Source organism: Hippoglossus hippoglossus, chromosome 23, assembly GCF_009819705.1.
Source record: "Hippoglossus hippoglossus isolate fHipHip1 chromosome 23, fHipHip1.pri, whole genome shotgun sequence".
Classification (NCBI taxonomy): Eukaryota; Metazoa; Chordata; class Actinopteri; order Pleuronectiformes; family Pleuronectidae; genus Hippoglossus; species Hippoglossus hippoglossus.
Genome location: NC_047173.1, coordinates 8,415,387 through 8,436,155, shown reverse-complemented (window position 1 = coordinate 8,436,155; position 20,769 = coordinate 8,415,387). Strand labels below are relative to the sequence as shown.

Here is a 20,769-nt window from a genome sequence, read left to right as displayed (position 1 = left end):
ATTAGCCCATTCACTCTAGTGAATTCAGTCTATAGCCGGAGCCGATGAAATCCTGTGTCTGCTGCAGAGTCATTTGAAGAGGGAGTGAGTGCTGATTGAATCCATTGCAGACAAAAGCCAGATGTTAGTGGGTGTTAGTTGTTTTTTTTGACCAGTGGAAAAGGGGCGTCAGGGAACCATCAAACTCATTTTGAAGCTGCTATTTTAGGATTAGAAACGTTCCATAGTGCTGCTTTAATTCAAGCTGGATGGGATCTGTCCTGCTTGAAAAAAATATGCAAAACCAGATGGATTTATTCAACTTGACAACATGCACTTGTCGGTGAATTTAAATTTCAAAGCGTGAACCCTATTTGTTAATTTTCTTTCCCTTTACTGTTCATGTGATGAAAAACTGTACTCCATGTTCCCTTTAGCCTCTCTAAACTATGATGTGATAGAACAAGTTTTTAATATCTCTGACCCGAAGGTTTTTTTTCTTATTCTGTTTATCTACAGATAACTGATTACTCTCGCTTTGTCTCCCAGCTCTGATGTAATGTTAATGAGGCTCTTAGTAGTTAATAGCAGTCTGCAGAAGCAGAGGAGGTCGAGCGGAGGTTAACTAAGCAGTGAATGAGTTTGGTTTAGAATCTCCGGTGAACCAAAGCCTTTTCTCTTGTTAACTCTTCTTTGTGGGCTTCGTCACAAGCAGCAGTGCTGAGCTTACGGCTTTGTTGCAAGTGTGATGTGTCTTCTTACATGTGACAGCTGAGAGTGTGTGTGTGTGTGCGCGCATATGAGGTGTATGAGAGAAAGGAAACCAAAGTGTGAGTGACAGCTTGGCACTCAGCACGCTCTGTCAATCAGATTTGTGTGTGTGTGTGTGGATTGGTGTGTGCCTGTCTCCGCATTTGTGTGTTGCGGCGACAGAAGAGGCCTGGAGCGAAGTTTCAAGCTGCCCATCACGGCGCAGCCAGAGACGGGTCCTCCACGGACCTCCAGCAGGCCCCATTATCTGGCACATGCACACACACACACAGACACACACACAGACACACACATCAGTCAGGGGCCCATTACCAGACCACAAACCCCAGGACAGTAGCGAACCGGCAGAAAACTCTCAGTGCCAGACTGACAACAGCTGCACATTCTCATCTCCAGAGGTAGAAATCATATCTAGTTGTAGTTTTAGTCTCTCTGCTGAAAACTTGACCAGGAGTTGGATCAGCTCGTCAGCACTGTATTAAATACACTTACCAGGCTAACCGCTACGTGGAAACGTTTGGTCACTTGTGCATGTCAAATGGATGAACTCTTTGTGTAGACCCCTTGTAGCATGAACAGTACAACCTTACTGATCAATTGCATACTCCACTAGATCCAATTAAGTCTCAGCAGATATAATAGCAGAATGGTGTAATTGCTTAGAAAAACATTTTTGATGAGTGATTGGATTTTTTGAGGAGGAGCAGGAGGGGTTGGTACAGCATATTGCGTTATTTCAACTCAGTGCACAGGGCCAGCAGACGGTGCGGAAAAACCTGCTCCTCTCAATCTGTTCACTGACTCAACTTTCTTTTTTGTTGTTTTTATTGTTGTTTTATGGCTGTGTCAGCATTTTGGATTCAATATGGGCACATGCTTACCTCAGAAATGGCTCACAGAGTTTTTGAAGGACAAAGTGCAGAAAAAAGATTCATTATCGATACTGCTTATCCTTGGAGGGTTTGGGGCAGGGACAGCATAGTCAGGTCACCAGCAGGTTTGACAGACAAACAACCATCTAGAATCAGAGTTGTTTTTATTGTCGAGCAGGTCTTCAACATACAAGTAATTTACATTGGTGTTTGGTGCATAAAAATCCTCGTAAGTATAAAAAATAGGGGAAAGATAAAGTAAATTCTCTTAATTAAACATATTCACACAATTTAGAATCATCAATTTACCTAAGCTGCAAGTCTTTGGACTGTCAAAGGAAGCTAAGAGCTAGCTTAAGTCTTGCTATGAGGAAACAGTGCTAACCACTGCACAAACATTTTATTGAGATAATTTAATCAAAATATAAACACTATATATACACAATACAAATCAAGGGCAGCAAGGTGGAGGTGGTCAGCACCCAGAAGACTTTAAGGATAAGATGGATGGAGGGATGGATGGATGGATGGATGGATGAATGGAGATTAAATAATGGTAACTACAGGTTGCTTCATTTCAGTGGTTTCCAACTTCAAGGTCAAAAACCCAAAAGGGTTCCCGAGATGAATCTACAGGGAAACAGTATGATCCCTGTAGCCCTGAAGAAATGTGTTGTATAAAAGCATGTGACATACTTTTATCTAATTTTTTTAGGTTAAAAAAGTCCTTGGATTGAATCTATCTGAGAAGTAAAAATGATAAAAGAAGTATATCACATCCTGTTGTTTCTTCTCCCTCCAGACCTCGGTGCCACCTTTCACCCCTTCGCCCACCGAGTGCCAGTCGACCAGCCTGGTCTCCAACTCTCCCGTCCTCTCCGGCAGCTACAGCAGCGGCATCTCGTCGCTCAGTCGCTGCAGCGTGTCAGAGGCCTCGGGCACGGAGCTGCCCGCGGGCGACCACCTGCCCCACCCGCTGCCTCCGCCCACCACCTTGCCAAACTCGGTCTCCAGCAGCTCCGACGAGCCCATCCGCAGGGAGAACAAGACCCCGCCTCCTTACAGCGTGTACGAGAGGAACAACCCGCGCAGACCTGTGCCGCTGCCCCACAGCCTCTCCATCCCCCCACAGATTGACCCCCCTGCGCTGCCGCCCAAGCCTCACCAGCTCCGCACGTGCAGCATGAAGCTGGACGGAACCTCGGACCCTCGGGTCCCCAGACCGAGGCCTCTGCCCAGGAAGGTGTCCCAGCTATAGATGCTGGTTAAGGCTCCAGGTCTAAGGGGGGGTTTGTGGAAGGAAACAACACTGGCGTAATTTGCACTTTTCTACTGGGCACTCACTTGTTTTTTTTGTGATCTACAGTTTGGCATTCCTGACCTTCGCTCCAATAAAAGAAACAGGCCTACAGATTAACTGGCAGTCAAAAAAACAAAAGGAAGAAACTTTCTTTTTGTATTTACTAGAGGGCATTGCATTGACTTCGACTCAGTCATTCAGCACTTTTAGCTCTAGTACGTACAGTAGGTCGCCACGGTCAGTCACAACTTATGTTTACCAGAACACAGTTTTTGATAGATGTAATAATCTCAAATATATGTATATTGGTATATATGAGAGTTGTTTTTGCCTTAAGTATTGGAAACAGAGTCTTTTATCCGTGAGTCTTGCACGTTTTCTTTTTTTTTTTTTAACAACTCAGTACATTTGTATTGGATGTGGCTAAAAAGGTGCTAGAGGCCTTTAGTATGCATTTCAGTGACGTGTAGTAGACGAGGGTGTGTTCTCATATCCACACAACCAATGGTACAGAACGAAAAACTCTGACAATTTAAGACGTATTTTAATTCCATATTGATTCATATAAATTAAAGAACCAGAAAAGTTTAAAAAAGTTAATTGCCACAACTCTACTCTTCTTAAAACCTTCAAATGAAGAGTTTACCATTGGTCATTGCCGATTATGTGAACACACCCTTATCCTCCTGCATGATGTAAATGATAACAGATCTTTAGGGGGGTGGGGGCTACCAAGTATTGTGCCAAAGGAAAATGTACAATGTGCTGTAACGAAACTTTTTTCTTTTTTTTAAACTGGGACCTGGAATCAAGAAGTTTGGAAATGCTCCGCTAAAGAGACATTTTTAAGAATTGAAAAAATGAATTGTACCCACTCATCCTGATTGAAACTGTAATCTACTGATCACATGTAAACTCTAGATAAGCACAAACAATATTTTATCATCTGCTCCGTCACCGCGGAGTCTCCGTGTGATGAAGACGTGATTGAAACTGGAGTGTCTCTGTCAGCGGTGACCTTAAAAGGCACGACGACTGACTCTATCAGAGAAATATTTACAAATTAATCATTGTCAAATATTTGTACAGTTGAGATTTACTTTCTGTTTGATTAAAAAATGGACGTGAGTCGACTGCACTATAAATAGTTGCTCGGTTCAACGCCATTGTCGCAGGGGAGGACGTGTTCTGTGGCGGGCGGACTTCAAACAGCTTCGTGAAACAGATTGACATTTTTTGGTATAAGATATTCATCAATCTTAAATATTGTGCAACCTTTTTGTGGGGGGGTGGGGCGGGCGGGGGGGGAGTTAGCTTTTAGTATTGTTTGTATGTTTCTTGAGAAACTGTAAATTATACGATGAGATTAATGTACGTATGCCAAATATAAAAATTTGTGTATTACAATTAATGTAAATATTGTGTTTTTAACAAAAATGTAGCTATAACAATTTACAGCTTTGAATGTAATGTTGAAGCAGCAAATGATTATTATTATTATTATTATAAATGTTCAAACTTTTATGGTTTTGTGAGTGTAGAAGATCATGCGTAATAGCACCTAACACATTTACAATTTCAATAAACTGCCCTATGTAATACAAACGCATTAATAGACAGATTTTTACGTGATGAGAACATCGAGATTTGTGATGGATGTTTGTTTCTACTTCCTGTTTGTGTGGGTGTGTTTGAGGATCTTAAACTGAAACCACATATTACACAATCGATTATTAAACGTTTTGCCTTTCCTCCAGGTTAACACAATTTGGGGTGATAACAGGAACACAATGGCAATTTAAAAGAAAACAAGGAGGGTGCTAATTCACTTAAGAATTGAGAAAAACACCCAAGGGTGCGTTTAGCTCCTTGAAAATCGAAGTCGTCTTGGGTCAGGAGGGGAATCCGGAAAGAAGTATGTCTGGAAAACGTTTGTCTCAATTTATGTTGAGCTACTCTAATTTAAAAAAGAAAAGCTTTATCAGAGTAATGATTCATAATTCAGTAATTTGGGGAAATTGGAAAACACGGGACAAAGGGCAGAAAATACGAAGATAATAATTTTTTCTTCATAAAATAAGTCTTCAATTTATCTAAAAGCAAAACCAAGGTCGATTTAAATAAAATCACTGACTTGTTATATTATAAAATGTGAAGTAAAACCATATATTTCACACATTGAAAATCACAAGGTTAAAGATGTGAGGCTGAAGGTCAGGGCCCTGAACACCACATGAGATTATTTACACCTGAGCTGTCACATGGACATCGTCCATGTTCAATATAAAACACATATAGATTGATTATTAATTGTTATACATAATTGTTGTGTATAAAGCAGTTATCAGGTTTATTAACTGTGGATCTTCTGGATTCTCCTTCTACACACTAACCTGCTGACCAGGTGAGGTCAGTTAGCAGCGGTTAGCATTAGCAGGGCGATGAACACCATTTGTGGACTGAAAGGTAAAGTGGAGCTTTTTCAGTGAAAACATCCACCTAAATACTTTTTGTGTCGCCCGCTGTTTAGAGAAGTATTTATTTACAAATGGAGTTGGTTAGCCTAGACATGTTTGTGCTGCTTTCGGCCTGCGCATTAGCCTGGCATTGACCTAGCCACTGCTAGCTACCTGCCCTGATAGCTGTGGCTAGCTCCGAGTTAGCCACCTTCCCTAATAGCTGTAGCTAGCTCTGTGTTAGCTTCCTGTCAGCCTTGTTTAAAGCGACATTTAATTAGTTTATGTAGTTATCGTTATTCTCAGATATGCTAACGTTGTAAAACGGCTAACTGCGATGCAAATTTTTTTTATCCCCGTTCGTTTTTGTTCAGTACGTCACATTCCCAGCACCTTAGCATGCTAACACATGAGCTAACACATTGAACATGCTGCTGCTAACCTGCTGACACTAGCTTTCACCTCATAGCACCGCCATGTATAAGTGCTAGCATGCCTTAGCACTAGCTAGCTAACTACTGAGCATGTGACATGTTTGAAGACTTTATGTGCATATGTAGGTAGAGTTTAAAGATTCAAATGATCACGTAACAGTATTTAATTATTATTCTGACCATAATATTACATTCTTGACCTGTTTACCTCAGTTATAATAGTCTCTGTTATATGAATTATGCCAATTTGGTATTTGTGTTAGCCATAGAGATGAGTTCCTGTCACCAGGTATGTTAAAATATGTACCAAAAACAGGATTATAAATAGCACTAGTTTAACAAATTGTTGGTTATCTATGGACGGCCGTTTCTGCCAGAATTTTTTTTTATTTGGCACGCTAAATCAAACTTATGAAATAAAAACTACTTGCTAATTAAATCAATAAGTAAGTAGGTACAATTATATTAATGCAGCACCTATCCAAACTTAGGTAAAGTGCTAGGTTAAGAGATTTAAGGAGCACAAAATGACATTTTACCAACATCACAACAATGTAAGTCAGTGAGTTGGAGGAGCGTGTGTCCGTACTTCTGAACGGTAAGATTCAGATTGTTCTGAGCATTTAAACGATAGCTGCGTCCCAAGTCTCAGAGGAAGGTGGTCTACTCTGCCCATGAACAGCTGAAAGGCCATTACCTCTTGGGAAAAAGGTTCGTCACCGAAGCGTAATGAATTCTGGGATAGGTTGGTCGCGGGGGATCCATGTATTGGAGCTTTTGTTCCTTGGGGATGAAAGGACACATTTGATGGACATTTTTGAAGGAGCCTGTGAAATGGGACCGCCTAGTCACGCTGCTGAGACGCACCCGTCTATAGATTGCAGCCTCTGGAGGATGCAAACTCTGAATTGATACACGGCTATAATTAGCTTGAATGCTCCATAAGTTTCTGTCATACAAAGCCCCATAGAAATCTAGCTCCGTGAGGTTCAGAAGGATGCACTTGAGTTACTGGCGTGTGGAAGCAGAGGACACAGACGCACATGGGAGCGAGTTCCCTGTTCATCACAGTGTCTAATTATCCCACTGCTGCAGTCGAACTGAAGACAGCTCTCACTCTGTAATCAGCACAACAGTTATGTGTTGATTGGACTGTGCCGCTCGACCGGGGGACCTTGGACAATTGTAAATTGTTTAGGCGTGTGTGTAAATTGCATGTAATCCCTCAAGGCCCTTGCTTAAAGGCGTACTGCGTGTGCTCGTCTGGTAGTGTTCCATTCACCTGTCATCGCTCGTCATAATTGTTGGTGCTTGGCAATTTGACAGCAATTATCACGCCAAGGAACAAGTTCCCACTTCATCGCAGAGTCTCCCTTTTAACAGGGGGGGGGGAGCGTACTACAGCGACATGCCTTCGCCATTTAGCGAGGCCTGGGAGGATTGTTGTCAGTTGCAAACCTCCTCATGCTTGTCAGTTGGCCCATTATTGAGAAAGGAGCTGCATTTGGCTGTAGCGGAGACACACAAAGCCCCTCCTGGTTAAAGGACAAGAGAGAGTTAAGCAGGCGACAAATTTTTGCTGATCCCAGAAAGTGACATTTTTGCATTTGGGGTTCAGAGATAGCTTCCTTACAACAATGGGAAACCATAGCTGGAAGCCACAGAGCTGTAATAACATGTAAATATTATGAACCTGCAGAGCTCCCTGTAATTGTGGAGTCGCTCAGCACATTTCTAAAAGATGCAGCATTCATTTTATCCGGCACAAGGTTTTCTGCGGAACGGTCTAGCCCCATTATACAAGCACTAAACATCCCCCATTTATAGCATTCATGGGTGATGATACATAATTATCAGGGGAAAGGCAATGCTAGGTATTAATTTAAAGTTGCCTGTGGCGAATTTTGGAGAACACACAGCCGCAGAGAAACCCAAGGTGTTTGTCTCACTCTGCAAATCTCCCCAGGGAGAGGAGAAGCTGGAGCAGCTCTGCAGGGAGCAAAGAACCTCCATCTAAAGAGAGAAGTTTCAAAGAGAGAAACTCGCAGAGAAAAGGTGGCGTGTTTTATCTCCCTGCTCCTCTCTCCTATATCTGCTCTCCTGTGTTCTGGAGCTACCGCTTGGATTTTTCACCTGCCAGCTTCAAATACTCCAGGTTGTTTTTAATGGCAGGATGAGTGAAGTTTAATTTTTTGACTTGTGCTGCTCTCAGAGGAGACAATTGCCTCAGCTGAACGGGGAGTTGACTCTTGGTTTAAGATGTTTTGAATGCCGAAGAGGAGCACAAGACAAAAAGTGATCAGGCCAGTGTGTGTGTGTATGTATATATATATATATATATTAATGTATATTTATAAAATAGACTGTACATATTGCTGCAGGTGCGAGTGCAATATTTTTCTAAAAGCAGGAAGGTGTAGCGCAGGGTTCAGCATTGAAATGAGTGTTGTAACAGTAAAGAGAAGAAGGACAGGGTTTCTTTCTATCATCACATTTGTTGACATGAGTAAAATAATTGATTCACTTGAAAACAAGATCAATGAAGGAAGCAGTACATATGAAACTTAACATTTTAAAATCTATTTTTCAGCAACTATAATAAAGAACAAAAATATGTCAGTAATGGTGTTTATTGTCAACAGTGAATTGCAGCTTCTCTCCAGAGAAAACAGAAGAAACAGAAAAACACCTGATAAAAGGATTCTGCAGAGCTCAGGTGAGCATATGTCTGTTTCATGTGACATTGGATAATTTATAATACCAGAGTCGAGTCACCAGAGTCTTGTTATAATTTTGACAGAGAACAGATGTACAGTTCTTTGAATATTTTAAGATATCTGATGGATTTAAGTCCCTAAATGTACTCATGTACAGTATTTTTTATGCTGCACATTGAACCAGCTGCTGTAGTAGTGGTATATTCAGTATTCTTAAAACAATTAAAAAGCCCTGAAGAATATGAGTTGGGATATTCCAAGCTTAAAGGTTAAAATTTACTTGAAAACTAGGATTTCAAAAAGCTAAAATAGAATCCCCTTAATACTTTTGTCCATTCTAATACATCAGAGCTGTAATCCTTCGGGGAATATTGATGTTTTTTCTCTCTTATACCAAGAATCAGTGGAATCTGCTCTTAAACAATCCCATTTATTACATTTCATTTGCATTGGGTTATGGAGAATCAGGAATTCCAAATACATGTCTTTTTACCCAAATCAAAAGACTACTCATTACATTAAGGGCTGAGACTTGTAAAATCTTTTAAATTACTTATTAAATCCAAAGGAAACCTGCATTAATGCACGTGTGGTTAAACAGTTTTCTGTCATTTTCACATTTTAAACATATTTAGCAAATTTTATTTCCACCAAATAATAATTGATTGAATTGACCCATTTAATCCCAAAGATTGTATTTATTAAAAATTCTAGTGCTTAGATCCATAACAAGGTTATGTTTTCATCAGCGTTTGTGATTCAATTAGCAGGATTACTCAAAAACATCTGAACCAATTTCAATGAGATCTAGGGATTTTTTTCACTAGGCCGTAACCTTGGCAGAGGTCCGCACTTTTAGAGCAGCCTTGTAGTTCCATTTGCAACAAAAAATAAACGATTACAATATCTTCCTCCATGCGAACCTCTTCACATAACTTTAGTAAAGAGGCAAATCAAGCTGATGATTGAATATGGATCATTTGCCAAGAAATAATCCTTCTAATAGCTAAAAGTTAAAGGAAATAATCAAAGAATTTAGGGAACTTCTATGAAATACATGTATAAAAGTATGAACTAACCTCTGTATGCTACAGCTGTGGCTCATGGCTCTTGAGATTTATTTTTATCCAGCATTTAAATTAAAATCTCATCTCATTATCATATACCCCTATCCCTCCCAGTGACTCATCCTCCGAAGGTCAGTGAACAGGGACCCTGTTTATTGAGCTTTGGCGCCCACCAAGGGGTCTCGATCCCGCCTTCCACTCCAGCCCCTGCGGTTCAGTATTCCACACGGCGGGACCAGAGGGCAGCGGCGTCGAGACTTGCATCCGGCCGGCCATGTTTCAAGGTACCGCTCTGCCCTTATCTAACCTCTCGCTGTCACTTGCCCTCATTCTCCGGGGGCCGTGTATTAAATTCGATGTTGGGCTCCTCTCCGTCTCCACTCTCTTGGGTGATTGCCTTAGTTCTGCCTGGATAGTTCAGCTGTGAAGAGGCCCTTTCTTATTCTCCTACACACATGAATAAACATAAAGTCAGGTGAGATTTTCAAGCATCTGCTGTTGAGTTTAACACCAGCTCGGAGGCTACATTATGGCAGGCGGGATGGCACACATAGGAGCGAAGAGAAGTAAGCTTCTATCAGTATAAACCAGACTACTCCAGAGTAGTGGAACACAATTTAATACGTTTAAAGAGGAAATGACCTGAAGGGAAGGTGATATATTTGGGACAATAACATGTGATACTAAGAGACTACAAGTTTAAAATACACTTGAAGTTTGAAAGACATGTTGCTTACCTACCTGCTGCTGTTATCAGTCGTAGATAACACAGGCATCATGCATCCAATTCTTTTAAATATAAATCATGTAATATCCTGCTTTCTTCACTCTGCTTTTAATACCCAGAGGGGTGGTTGATTAATGACATTGTCTTAGTGAACATGCATGCAGTACACTCTTAAGTGCACTGGGGCATATCATGTTAGTGGTACTTTAACATCATACTATGTGTTGTGTTATTTTTAGCTGCTTCATGTGCTATTGGATAATTCTATATGTGACATCATATTTCTAAACAAATTACTTAAAACTCTGGCACTGTACACGGCCGGCCAAAAACAACAATGAAGTTAAAACACTGTGTTGCTTCATAATCTGCCGGAAGAACTCTCCTGTGTGTGTGTGTGTGTGTGTGTGTGTGTGTGTGTGTGTGTGTGTGTGTGTGTGTGTGTGTGTGTGTGTGTGTGTGTGTGTGTGTGTGTGTGTGTGTGTGTGTGTGTGTGTGCCCATCTCTGTCGCTTCCAAAAAATATCATTTATGTAGTTATTAATCGATGGTGTCGCATCATGAATCTGGATCGTTCCACTCACTTTAACCCTGATGTCCCGGCTGTGTGCGTCACGTCTCATGTTGTGTGTACAGGGTGCGTGCAAAATGTTGGACTTTTTTTCCCAATGTGTTCAAATACGTGTCTCATAAACTCTCGAGCGAATAAAAACAAAACAAAGTCAACGTCCGTACAGTTGAGGTCCTAATAACTTCTGATTAGTGATGCTAATTAATGTTAACGTTAAAGTAAGGGCAGGTCAGCGGGGGAGTGAGGAGGGAGGATATGCGGCAGGGTTATACGGCACAGTACAAGGATACCAGACTCATAATGTGGATCTGCCATGAACCTGAAGCAGAGGCCACTGCAAAATGAACATAGGGGAAACACTGCCCTGCTGTAATGTGCAGGACTGTCTCTGGGGCATCTTTGCTTAGCCTGCACCTGGGGTCCTGTCTGGTGTGGTAGACCCCGGGTTCTATTGAGCATACATATGCCAATGCTAGAATTTGAATTTGTTTTAAAGGTAAAATATACAACGAATGTGCAAATAGACGAATAATGTGCACAACAACACTGTTAAGTAAATTAGTGCAAGTTGTAGTATCGTGATATGAAACAGTTCAGTTCGGTTTTTATATTATGCTGGTGTTAAAAGAGTATGACTGCAGAGGAAACCGACCTGCTGCAACTCGCTGGCACTTTTGTGGCACCATCTTGCTGCTCAAGTTTCTGTCTGTTATAGACGCTATATAATTGAGTCTAGTATGCAGTGTTTCAATATGGAGAAGTAAGGGGCCTTCGTTTTCAAGAGCTTTATGTTGACCAGTAAAACCTTTTAGATGGAAAAGGTTTTATCTGTCAATAGTGGGTGTTTCTTTTTAACATACAGTTTGTTGTTTCTATAAATATCAGTGAAGTTTCTTATGCACCAGTATCCAGCAGTGATGTTTATAACTTACTGACCCTCATATCAGCGCTCATGATCAGAGCTAACAGAAGCTGGGAAGCTGCGCAGCAACCACTCGTACCTCCTTGGAATTTACAAAGTGGTTCTGACTTTTTTCTGCAGAGTTCAACAAAAGCAGCTAACTGGCTGCCAAAAGAAACAACACAAACACTTTTGTTTCTGTGCCTCTCTGCAAACTTCTCATTTTGCTGCTTGTTTTTCCACTGCCCTCGAGCTGTAAATGGTGTTTCAAAAGACAACACTGTCAGAATTTGGTGCCCGGATATGTGATGAAGGCAGCCTGGCAGCGGGGGGTACGCCAATGCGGGGATAATGCACTGCTTGAGCATGCATGGTTTGATTCCTGCAGGACAATATCTTTACTGGGGCTATTACCGCCTCAGCTAGACAGCAGTGAATTGTCCTTTTGTTCTGGCAGTGAAGCTCTGAGGGGGTTTCTCACAATGAATTCCTATTGATTTTTCTGGTCATGTCATCAAATTGTATGTGGCTTGAATCGTGACTACTGTTTTCTCATCTGTTCTCCGAGGTTCCTCTCCCATTAACTTTATATCCTATTTGTATGGGGGGGGGTCTAGAATGAAATTGGGAAGTAGAAGTAAACACAATGAGCAGAGTATAACTCACTCGCTCAATAAACTTTTGTTTTGTTTTGACAGTTATAAACATTAGACTACAAAACATTTGCAAGGATTAGATGTTCTTTTTAAAGAAGACATAACATCTTCCACATAGAAATGATTACTTACACCAATGAAATTAACTACAATTAACTGTTACTCAAAAATAATCACCTTTATTTTTATTGTTTAATGCACTTGGAAATGTAGCTGTTACAGTCTTAGTGTGACACGGTTCATTTTGCTTATAGTTAAAAACCATAAAATAAACATTGCCACCTAACTGACATTACTGTCAATTTGCTGACTTTATGGCTTTTTTCATAGACTAACGTTAATTGATATATTTGTCAGATAAACATCTGTACCACCTTTTGACAACCTGGTGAATCAAAGTGCTTTACATAAGACATAAAAAGACAACAACATATTAAAGAAGTACAAGGCAATTTAATAAGCTGTATGATTTAAAAGCAATAACATTAAATGGAAGATGAGATAAAATGCTGAGAGCTAAAATGGAATTTAACTGAACAGTGCAACAAGAAAATAAATAAGGTCACGTAAATGAAAAGGATAATAAGTCATATTTATTTTATTGTGCATATTTTAATGAGTTTGTCTATCTGATTGTAAACATGTCACATATTATCGTAAAGAAGAATTAGACTACAATACAGTAAATAGATATGTTTAAAACCACACGTATTCATGACTGATCAGAGCTTCTACAATAAAATTAGTTTCTTTCAATTTCTTTATTAAATGAGGAATAACAAATAAAGCCAAATGATGCTCTCTCTGGTTTTTATAACCGCCTTTACAAACAAACACACATTTGACTAATCACATACTGCAGCAATACAATAAGTGACAATGTTAACAGTAAGCAGGTATGTTTTAAGATTCACTTTGTTCAACACAAAACAGGAGAAAATTGCTCAATTACAGGAAAACCACAAATGTAAACCATGGATAAATTGTATCATGTGAAAAAACAAACATATTCTTCCATTTCATCACATTTTATTTTTAAAACATGACTTTGGGCAACTGGACTTTTGCATAATTAGTCAATGGCAAAATAAACAGTAAATTAAGCATAATTCATTCATAAGTCGTAAATGTGTGTGGGGTATATGTGGGACATGCTTAGCCTTGAGTGGCCTTTTTAAGGCTTAATGTGCAATTGTCAAGTTGCTGCGACTGTGCTTTCTGAAGCAGCCCTGTGCATGTCCCCCGTCTGTGCAGTCGATGCAGTTTTTGATGTCTTTTGTCATGAACTATTTTGCTAATATTTGTCAAACACTGAAGGAGATTCTCTGCTGTCTACTCGGCTGAGCATGCACACTGAAATAGAAAAGGTGGCAGTGAGACTGATACAGACAGATGGGAATATTGTTTTGAAGGCTAGTGGTCATAAAATGTTCATATAAAGTGAATCGCAACTCGCTAATAAAAACTTTTATATTATTATCAAATGATTAATAAAATAGCTAGCTGGATTTAAATAAGTAATTACTTATTGATAGTCGGATGTTTAGCTGGCAGCCGGCGCTTATGCAAAGCCTTCTAAACATGGTTGGTGTGAGCCTGAGCTCGCACCTCTAGGCACTGTATACTTTGATGAGGGCGATCCAGTGTGCTATAACATGCACACCAGGCATCTTCTTCCTCGCTCACTCTGTGTGAAACTGAGGCCATCTGTTAATGTGCTACAGTCTTAATTATGCTCTCATCACACTAAGTCAATCAGAGGTGCGCCTGAGACAACTGTAACACACCAAGCAGGGATTTAGCGATCAATAGATTATATCCTCCCAGGACGACTGTAGCTCAGGCCTTCTCAGTCACTTTATCTCAGCAGAGTGGTTGACTCTTGCTATGACACTGGTGGAGGTGCTTTAATAGATATGTTTGTTCTCTAGCTGAAAACTAAGTGTACATTTATCATGTTCCGTAGTGTTTATATACTTTTTCATCTCATCCCAAGAAGATTAGCTGTCTCACGATCAGTCCCTTTTTATTCAAAACATGAATGAAGAAGCGCAACAGACCGTCTGAAGTAGTTTGTGATCCAGCAGAGGGGGCTCACTAACCGCTCGACCAATTACATGCCCTCTTGAGCTATTTGTAAGCGTAGTTTTGCTATAAAAATGGTAGATGCTAGCAAGAATAGCTTTCCTAAGGGGACAATCATGACACCAGAGCATCTGAGAAGCAACGTGTGAAAGGGTGTTGTACAGATTCGAATGAATTGCATGTCATGTCACTTTGGTTGTTGATTTTTAGAATGATGTAGCTCTTCTTGTACAACCCTTTTTTCCTCAAGTGCTGTTTTGAAGACTTCTTTTCAACCTTCCTGCCATTTCTGTATACCTGGAGATTCTGTGACCACATCAGCATAAACGTTGCACAAGGGTGTTAATGGGCAAATGCATCAATTTACTGGAGGTCAAATGTGCTCTGGAAAGTAACCTTGTCATTGATGAGTCATTAGTGAAAACACTAATGGTTGTTCTGCTCTTGAATTTAGTTAAATAGGCGGTTTGGATGCTGTTTATTTACCTGCCCATAACTTTCACCGTCTCTTGATGATGATCTTGAGATTTCCAGTACTTCGGTGCACCTTTTAACTAATCCATTGACATTCAGCCGACCAGAACTCAGTATCATCTCCTGGTTCAAAAGTTCATGGGAAGATGCGTGTGTGTATCCCGAGTGTTAGCTCTCTGCCCGGTCTGCGCTCTCTCCCTCAGCTTGCTATCAGGGCTCCATCGGAAGCTTGGCTCTAATCTGCCGGCTCGGGGGTGCGTTTCCTGCATCGGGGCTGTGGCCCAATCCATCTGTCTTCATCAGTGAGCCGGGGCGGCTGTGGGTTTGGGCCAGCACGATCCTGCTAAGCACCAGCTGCTAGCTGCCTTTTACACCGTTTCCCACCAAGTGGGACATATTTACAGTACAGCAAGCTGCCCGGTAAGATTATAATCCAGCTCTCTCAGCGCCTAGATTTTCCTTTTTCTCTCGTAGTTTTGTCTGTCTGTTTATACCTTCAGATACCCTCTGCAGTCTGTGTGTAACTGTGGAGTTTTAAGTATGATATCTGCAGTTTTGAAGGAGTCAGATGGCCACAAACAACCTCTTTGAAGTTTGATTCATCCCCTACTTTTATTAGTTTCTGCACTATTTCTCTTGAGTTCTTTTCATGGGCTCCGGACATTTTTTGGAGTTTGCCTTTCATATATGACGAACAGAGCAGGAGAATCAGACATCGTCACAACAACAAGAAAATGTCTACAACATTTAGACGAGGGTTGGCGCCTGGGTAGAGCATGCAAGAGGCAGGACATTGTCAGGGTATGTGAGTCAGTTGGACCCAGAAGCAGAGTTTTAACAAAAATAGTATTTTTAATGAAAAGTCTTTAACAGCAAAAATAAGAATCGCAGGAATCTCAAAAATCTAAACTGCAAAAACAAAAGCACACGGGAGAAAACACAGGAGGCTTACACAGGTGATCAGGACGGGAGCTCAGGAGACACAGGATACAAAAAAACACTGGAGAACAGGACAGGACATAACCCACGGTTAGACAACGATCCGACAAGGACAAAGGGGAGCACAGAGACTTATATCCACACACAGGGAAGGCAGGGGCAATTGGACACAGGTGAAACACATGAGGACTGGTGCAGACAATCACAGACAGGAAGTAAAACTAGACACAAGACACAAGAACCCAGACTACAAAATAAAACAGGAAACAGAACACAGGGACACCGAAACAACTCAGACAAACATAAACACAAGGAAGTCAAGAAACACAAGGTAATGACAAAACAGAAAATACTCTTCATAAAGAATACAGAATACAAGACCCTTACAGACATGACGTATAAATTCTGCTGCGGTAATTATGTGTTTTTGCTTACAGCACATTGACACCGGCATAGGCCCTTATCAGTCATGCAGTCAAAATCTCTCGTCAAGAGCTCCTGAGATATTTGTATTGTTTTTCAATTTCATGTTAGAAACATCAAGACGCCCACTCACTCGCTGTAAATTGTCCTTCTGTAGTCTCACATGAACTCACTGACATTTTCCAGACTTGTTACTAGTGGGGAGGCCGGAAAAGTTCTGGAAAATGTCTGGAGCAACTCACTCTCATATTCTCATAAGAGAGAAAAGGGAGATGATGAGTTCACTTACAAAAAGAAAGAGTCGACTTACTGGTACACAACACTGAATGTTCTTTTCATGTTCTCTGCTCAGCTTTGACTTAGTTCAAGTTAGTGTGCTACGCTATGCAATTGTTTTTCCTTTACATCACTTGTTTTGGCATCATTTTAATTACAGACTGCAAACCTATTTCTGCAGCTGTTCTCATATAACACAAATGTTGTCTGGAAAACCTGGGAAACCGTGAGCTCGAGAGCATCCGTGGATTCATCATATCTTTTTGTTGTCATACCGTGGACATACTGTAGCTGTTCTAAACTCTGTCATCTGTCCATATCATCTTTACATTCTTTCCACAAGCTTTATTCTCTCACTTCACAAATCTGTCTCATGTGTGCCTCCACATTGCTCTCATTTTGGTGCAAAGAGGTTTATCTTGAGTGCATAAAGATTTGCATGTGAGTTAGTTGTTAGTCCGTGACACTATGAATTGCTTTTGACAGTTTACAATAGATGGACCATACACTTCAGTAGGTTAAATGATCCAAACTACTTACTTAGACTGCCTGAGATTCATCTGAGTTACTGGTTGCCTCCACTCACACGTGACACCAAACAGAAAGTTGTGAACAATCTATAGACAAGAAAACACTTATATTTTCAGTTGTCATCGCAGCCATATTGCTATTGCCAGGTCATCAGTGTATGAGAGGCTCATACATTTCTTTGTATGCCTGCTGTAGTCTTTTCTTATGCCCATACACTCATCCATATATTTGACCAAACTGTTACACTTTCACTATAACTATATAAAGTCACCACTTTGGTCAACAGCATCTGCGTATCTCTCTGAAGGTAAAGGTTTTGTTGTCAGCTCATTGGTGAGAAAGCTTCACTATCAACTCAAAAGTCCAACAAACATTGCTTTGAGTGCTCATAGAAACAATGCAAAAAACGACTAAATACGACTTCCTCTGCTGAGGCAGGTGACCCTGTAGAGTGGGTCACAGTGACTGGATTGATTTGGAGGGGCTGCTACTTAGCATGGTGAGACACTAAGCTAATTACCTCCCTTATAAACATCAGCCTGGCCTTTAGCTTCTATTGAATAAGGCCACGGGCTCTGAACGAGGAGACCCTGAGGCCGGGGGTCCTTCCTATGGAAATCAATTTTGGTCTAAATGGCAATTAGATTAGCGAAGTACTAATCTGATCTGTTGATTTTCTTTTCCAACTCCCCACACGCTCACTTTCCTGTTCCAACCACTATAGAGTCCGATCATGTGAGCAAACGCAGATTAAGTAGTAAATCATGTTTTTTTTGTCTTTTAGCTACAAGCAGCATGGTTGTGGCTCTTGGTCTGCCACTGAAATATCGTAAACAATTCAATGTTTAAGGCATTGATGCTCCCATCAGCATGTATTGAAATAATTCTTTGGGCACTAGATGAATTAGGCATTAGCATGTTAGCGTCACTGCCATTGTGAGCATAGCATTGTGCTCAAAGCACCACAAGTACAGGTTCACAAGGCTGCTATCACAATGCTGCAGACTATTGGTCTTAGAACTCTGTAAACCATTATTTAATGAGGGGTCCTTTTTATAGAAGAAGGAACATTATCTCGCCGTATAAAGCAATTACACATAGCACAATAAAAACTGGACCTGAAATAACCTCTCCAATTTAAAACGGCTACATTCTTTGTGAAGTATTAGGTTTCAAATGAAGTTCACCTTGTAGATTATTCCAGCATGAAAAGTCCAGAGTAGACAGCAGTAATTGTCCCTATAGACTGTAGCTAAATACATTTTACACATAAAGTACCTGTGCACAGCATTTCCTTCATAACCTCAGTAAAATATAATATCCTTCAGTCCGACATACCAGAGTATTTAACTGCACATATATTTTCCTCGATGCACCTGCCTGACAAAGACAGAGAGTATATGTCCTTTGCGATTGTGGTGAGAGCCATCAGCTATATACTTCTCCCAGAGTCTACACGCTTGATGCTCCAGGAAATAATGAAATATACCTGCTGGCCGTTCTTTCATGTGCCAGTGTGGTCTTGATGTTTTCAACAGCGTGGGATGAGGGTAATGCACTTTAGTGTTGGCAGTCGCACTACAATAAACCACAACGAGTGACAACAGCAGAGGTCCAATTGATAGTGATAGTACAATGACAACTCTTGGCAGGACAATAAAAGAAAGTGTCCTGCCCACCATCTTGAGCACTTATCCTATAGTGAAGCAACATGATCCCATGGGGTGGGCTGACTGGGATGTGGTATAGTATGATGTGACAGAAGCATTCTGGTATCGATGTGCTTGTGTGTGTGCGCGAGGTGTACCACTGTGTTGTTGTGTGTGAACCAAGTGCCAGGTTTGGCAATCACATAGTGTGGAGGAGGTGCAGCTTCACTGTGCCCATGAGGCACTTGTGGTATTTCGTAGTCTCTATTTATATTTCATGCACATCAACCAAACTCTAGTGCAAGTGGCAAGTCTTATAAATATATGCATGGCTTGGTTAAGTGCCTATTAAACTACTATTTGTTATAACTGCTGTGGAGAGGTTAATATTTTTTGTATGTGTGCATGTGTCAATACCGACTTGAGTGTGAATCAAAGAGAAACCACAGAGAGAGCCGTGGCCTCTGCATTCTGAGCAGGTTCTGCAATATGTACAACAGGGAGGATATGGAGTCCAATGGGAATACTCGGCTCTCTGCCTGGAAGAGAACAAAAGACAGATTCTACCTAAGGTTTTATTCTCACACATGAGATATAAGATGGCACTTTGGCTTCTCTCCTGCCCTCCACCGTTTCTCTGGGGTTGCTGGTACCGTGACGGCGATTATGACACGCTAATTGTTGTTGGGTCTATCCCAGACAGAGACTTTGCATGCATCTCCATTTGTCTGCGCTTTGGCATCGCTACCTTGTTTATTTTTTTTTGTTTTTGTTCCTGGTCAAATGCAATCATGTAATCAGCGTTGGGTCAGACACTGCAGAGGCTCTTTTTTTCCCTTGTGTGCCTCACGCTAGTTATCTCTTGATGAAGTCTTGCTTTTTTTTGCCCCTTACCTATGTTGAAACATAGTCGAAACACGGCCTTTCTGCACCATGTTACTCAGTTTTTCATCATTTTCTCATAATCGTACTTTTTTCTCCCCCCTCAGTTTCTCTCTGAGGGATTATCCCTGAACCTTAAGCTTGTGTTCCATCCTAACTGTGTCAAACTCTTAAGATATGCAGTAAACAACACTTGCATCGCAAAGCAGAGTAGAATAGAGACTGTGCCATATGCGCTGTGCTACGGACATTTCCCCGCGGAGATGCCAACCTTTAAAATGTTAATTGTTGTGCTCCATGTTTAATCATGGGAGAGGACCTACCGTCTAAATATAGCTGTTGTTTTTGCCCCTGCTCAGTCAAATAGAACAAGGTTGATTTATATTGCACAGGGATGACATTAAAGACAGCTTTCTTCTGGTTCTATGCACATTTTCAATGTTGAGCAATGCTGAGCTGTCCAGGTGGTACTGTGTAATGCAGAAGCAAACATTGAGGAAATCAAGTAAATTCAAAATCTGACAAAGTTCTCTGGTTACTCACGTTTCCCCCCCTTCTTTTTCCCCCAGAATATCTATATATCTATAACTCTTCTTCTCAATGCGGCTTCGATCTTTGTCAAAACATTTGCATCTCCCATCCATACCCTCCTCCAACCCCTTCTCTCTCCACCTCTCCTCCAGCAGTTGATTTATTAGGCCTGTTACTCAGCAAAGGCATCACATCTGCGAGGCACGCTGCGACAGCAGGCCTTTGGATGCTTGTTGCCATTTCCACACTCAAATGTTATTGTTGCAGAGAAATGAAAGCCATACCATACCACACCCCACGTGGTGTTCAGAAATGAATATTTCCCTTATTTTTATTCACAGCCTGGCTCATCTTCCTCTTTTTAAAGACTGGTGAGCTCCAATCTAGAGGTAATATCAGATGGAATTTGTGTCTCTGTCTGGGTCATGCTGTGAGCAGTTATCGTCAATAATGTTGATTTCACAGAGTGTTGAATTTCACAAGGTTCTGAGTAATTTCTTATACAGTTATCAGTGGGCACCACTTAAAC

The 20,769-nt window shown here is 40.9% G+C and overlaps 1 protein-coding gene and 1 long non-coding RNA gene across 7 annotated transcripts in view; both read left to right on the top strand.

Moving 5' to 3' along the window:
• The window catches only part of dock4b (dedicator of cytokinesis 4b), a 112,192-nt gene extending 107,669 nt beyond the window's left edge, over window positions 1-4,523 (top strand). For 5 of the 6 annotated variants that reach the window (XM_034578452.1, XM_034578449.1, XM_034578451.1 and 2 more), the window contains one exon: window positions 2,425-4,523. In XM_034578452.1, the coding sequence (XP_034434343.1) occupies window positions 2,425-2,880 (456 nt within the window). In that variant the 3' untranslated portion in view covers window positions 2,881-4,523. The remainder of the gene's footprint in view (window positions 1-2,424) is intronic. The other variant, XM_034578448.1, reaches the window with a different exon arrangement.
• An 805-nt stretch (window positions 4,524-5,328) lies between these two features.
• Window positions 5,329-20,769, top strand: part of LOC117757372 — a 78,152-nt gene continuing 62,711 nt past the window's right edge. The window contains exons 1-3 of the long non-coding RNA XR_004613099.1: window positions 5,329-5,388; window positions 8,455-8,528; window positions 9,711-9,880. This is a non-coding gene — a long non-coding RNA (uncharacterized LOC117757372). The remainder of the gene's footprint in view (window positions 5,389-8,454; window positions 8,529-9,710; window positions 9,881-20,769) is intronic.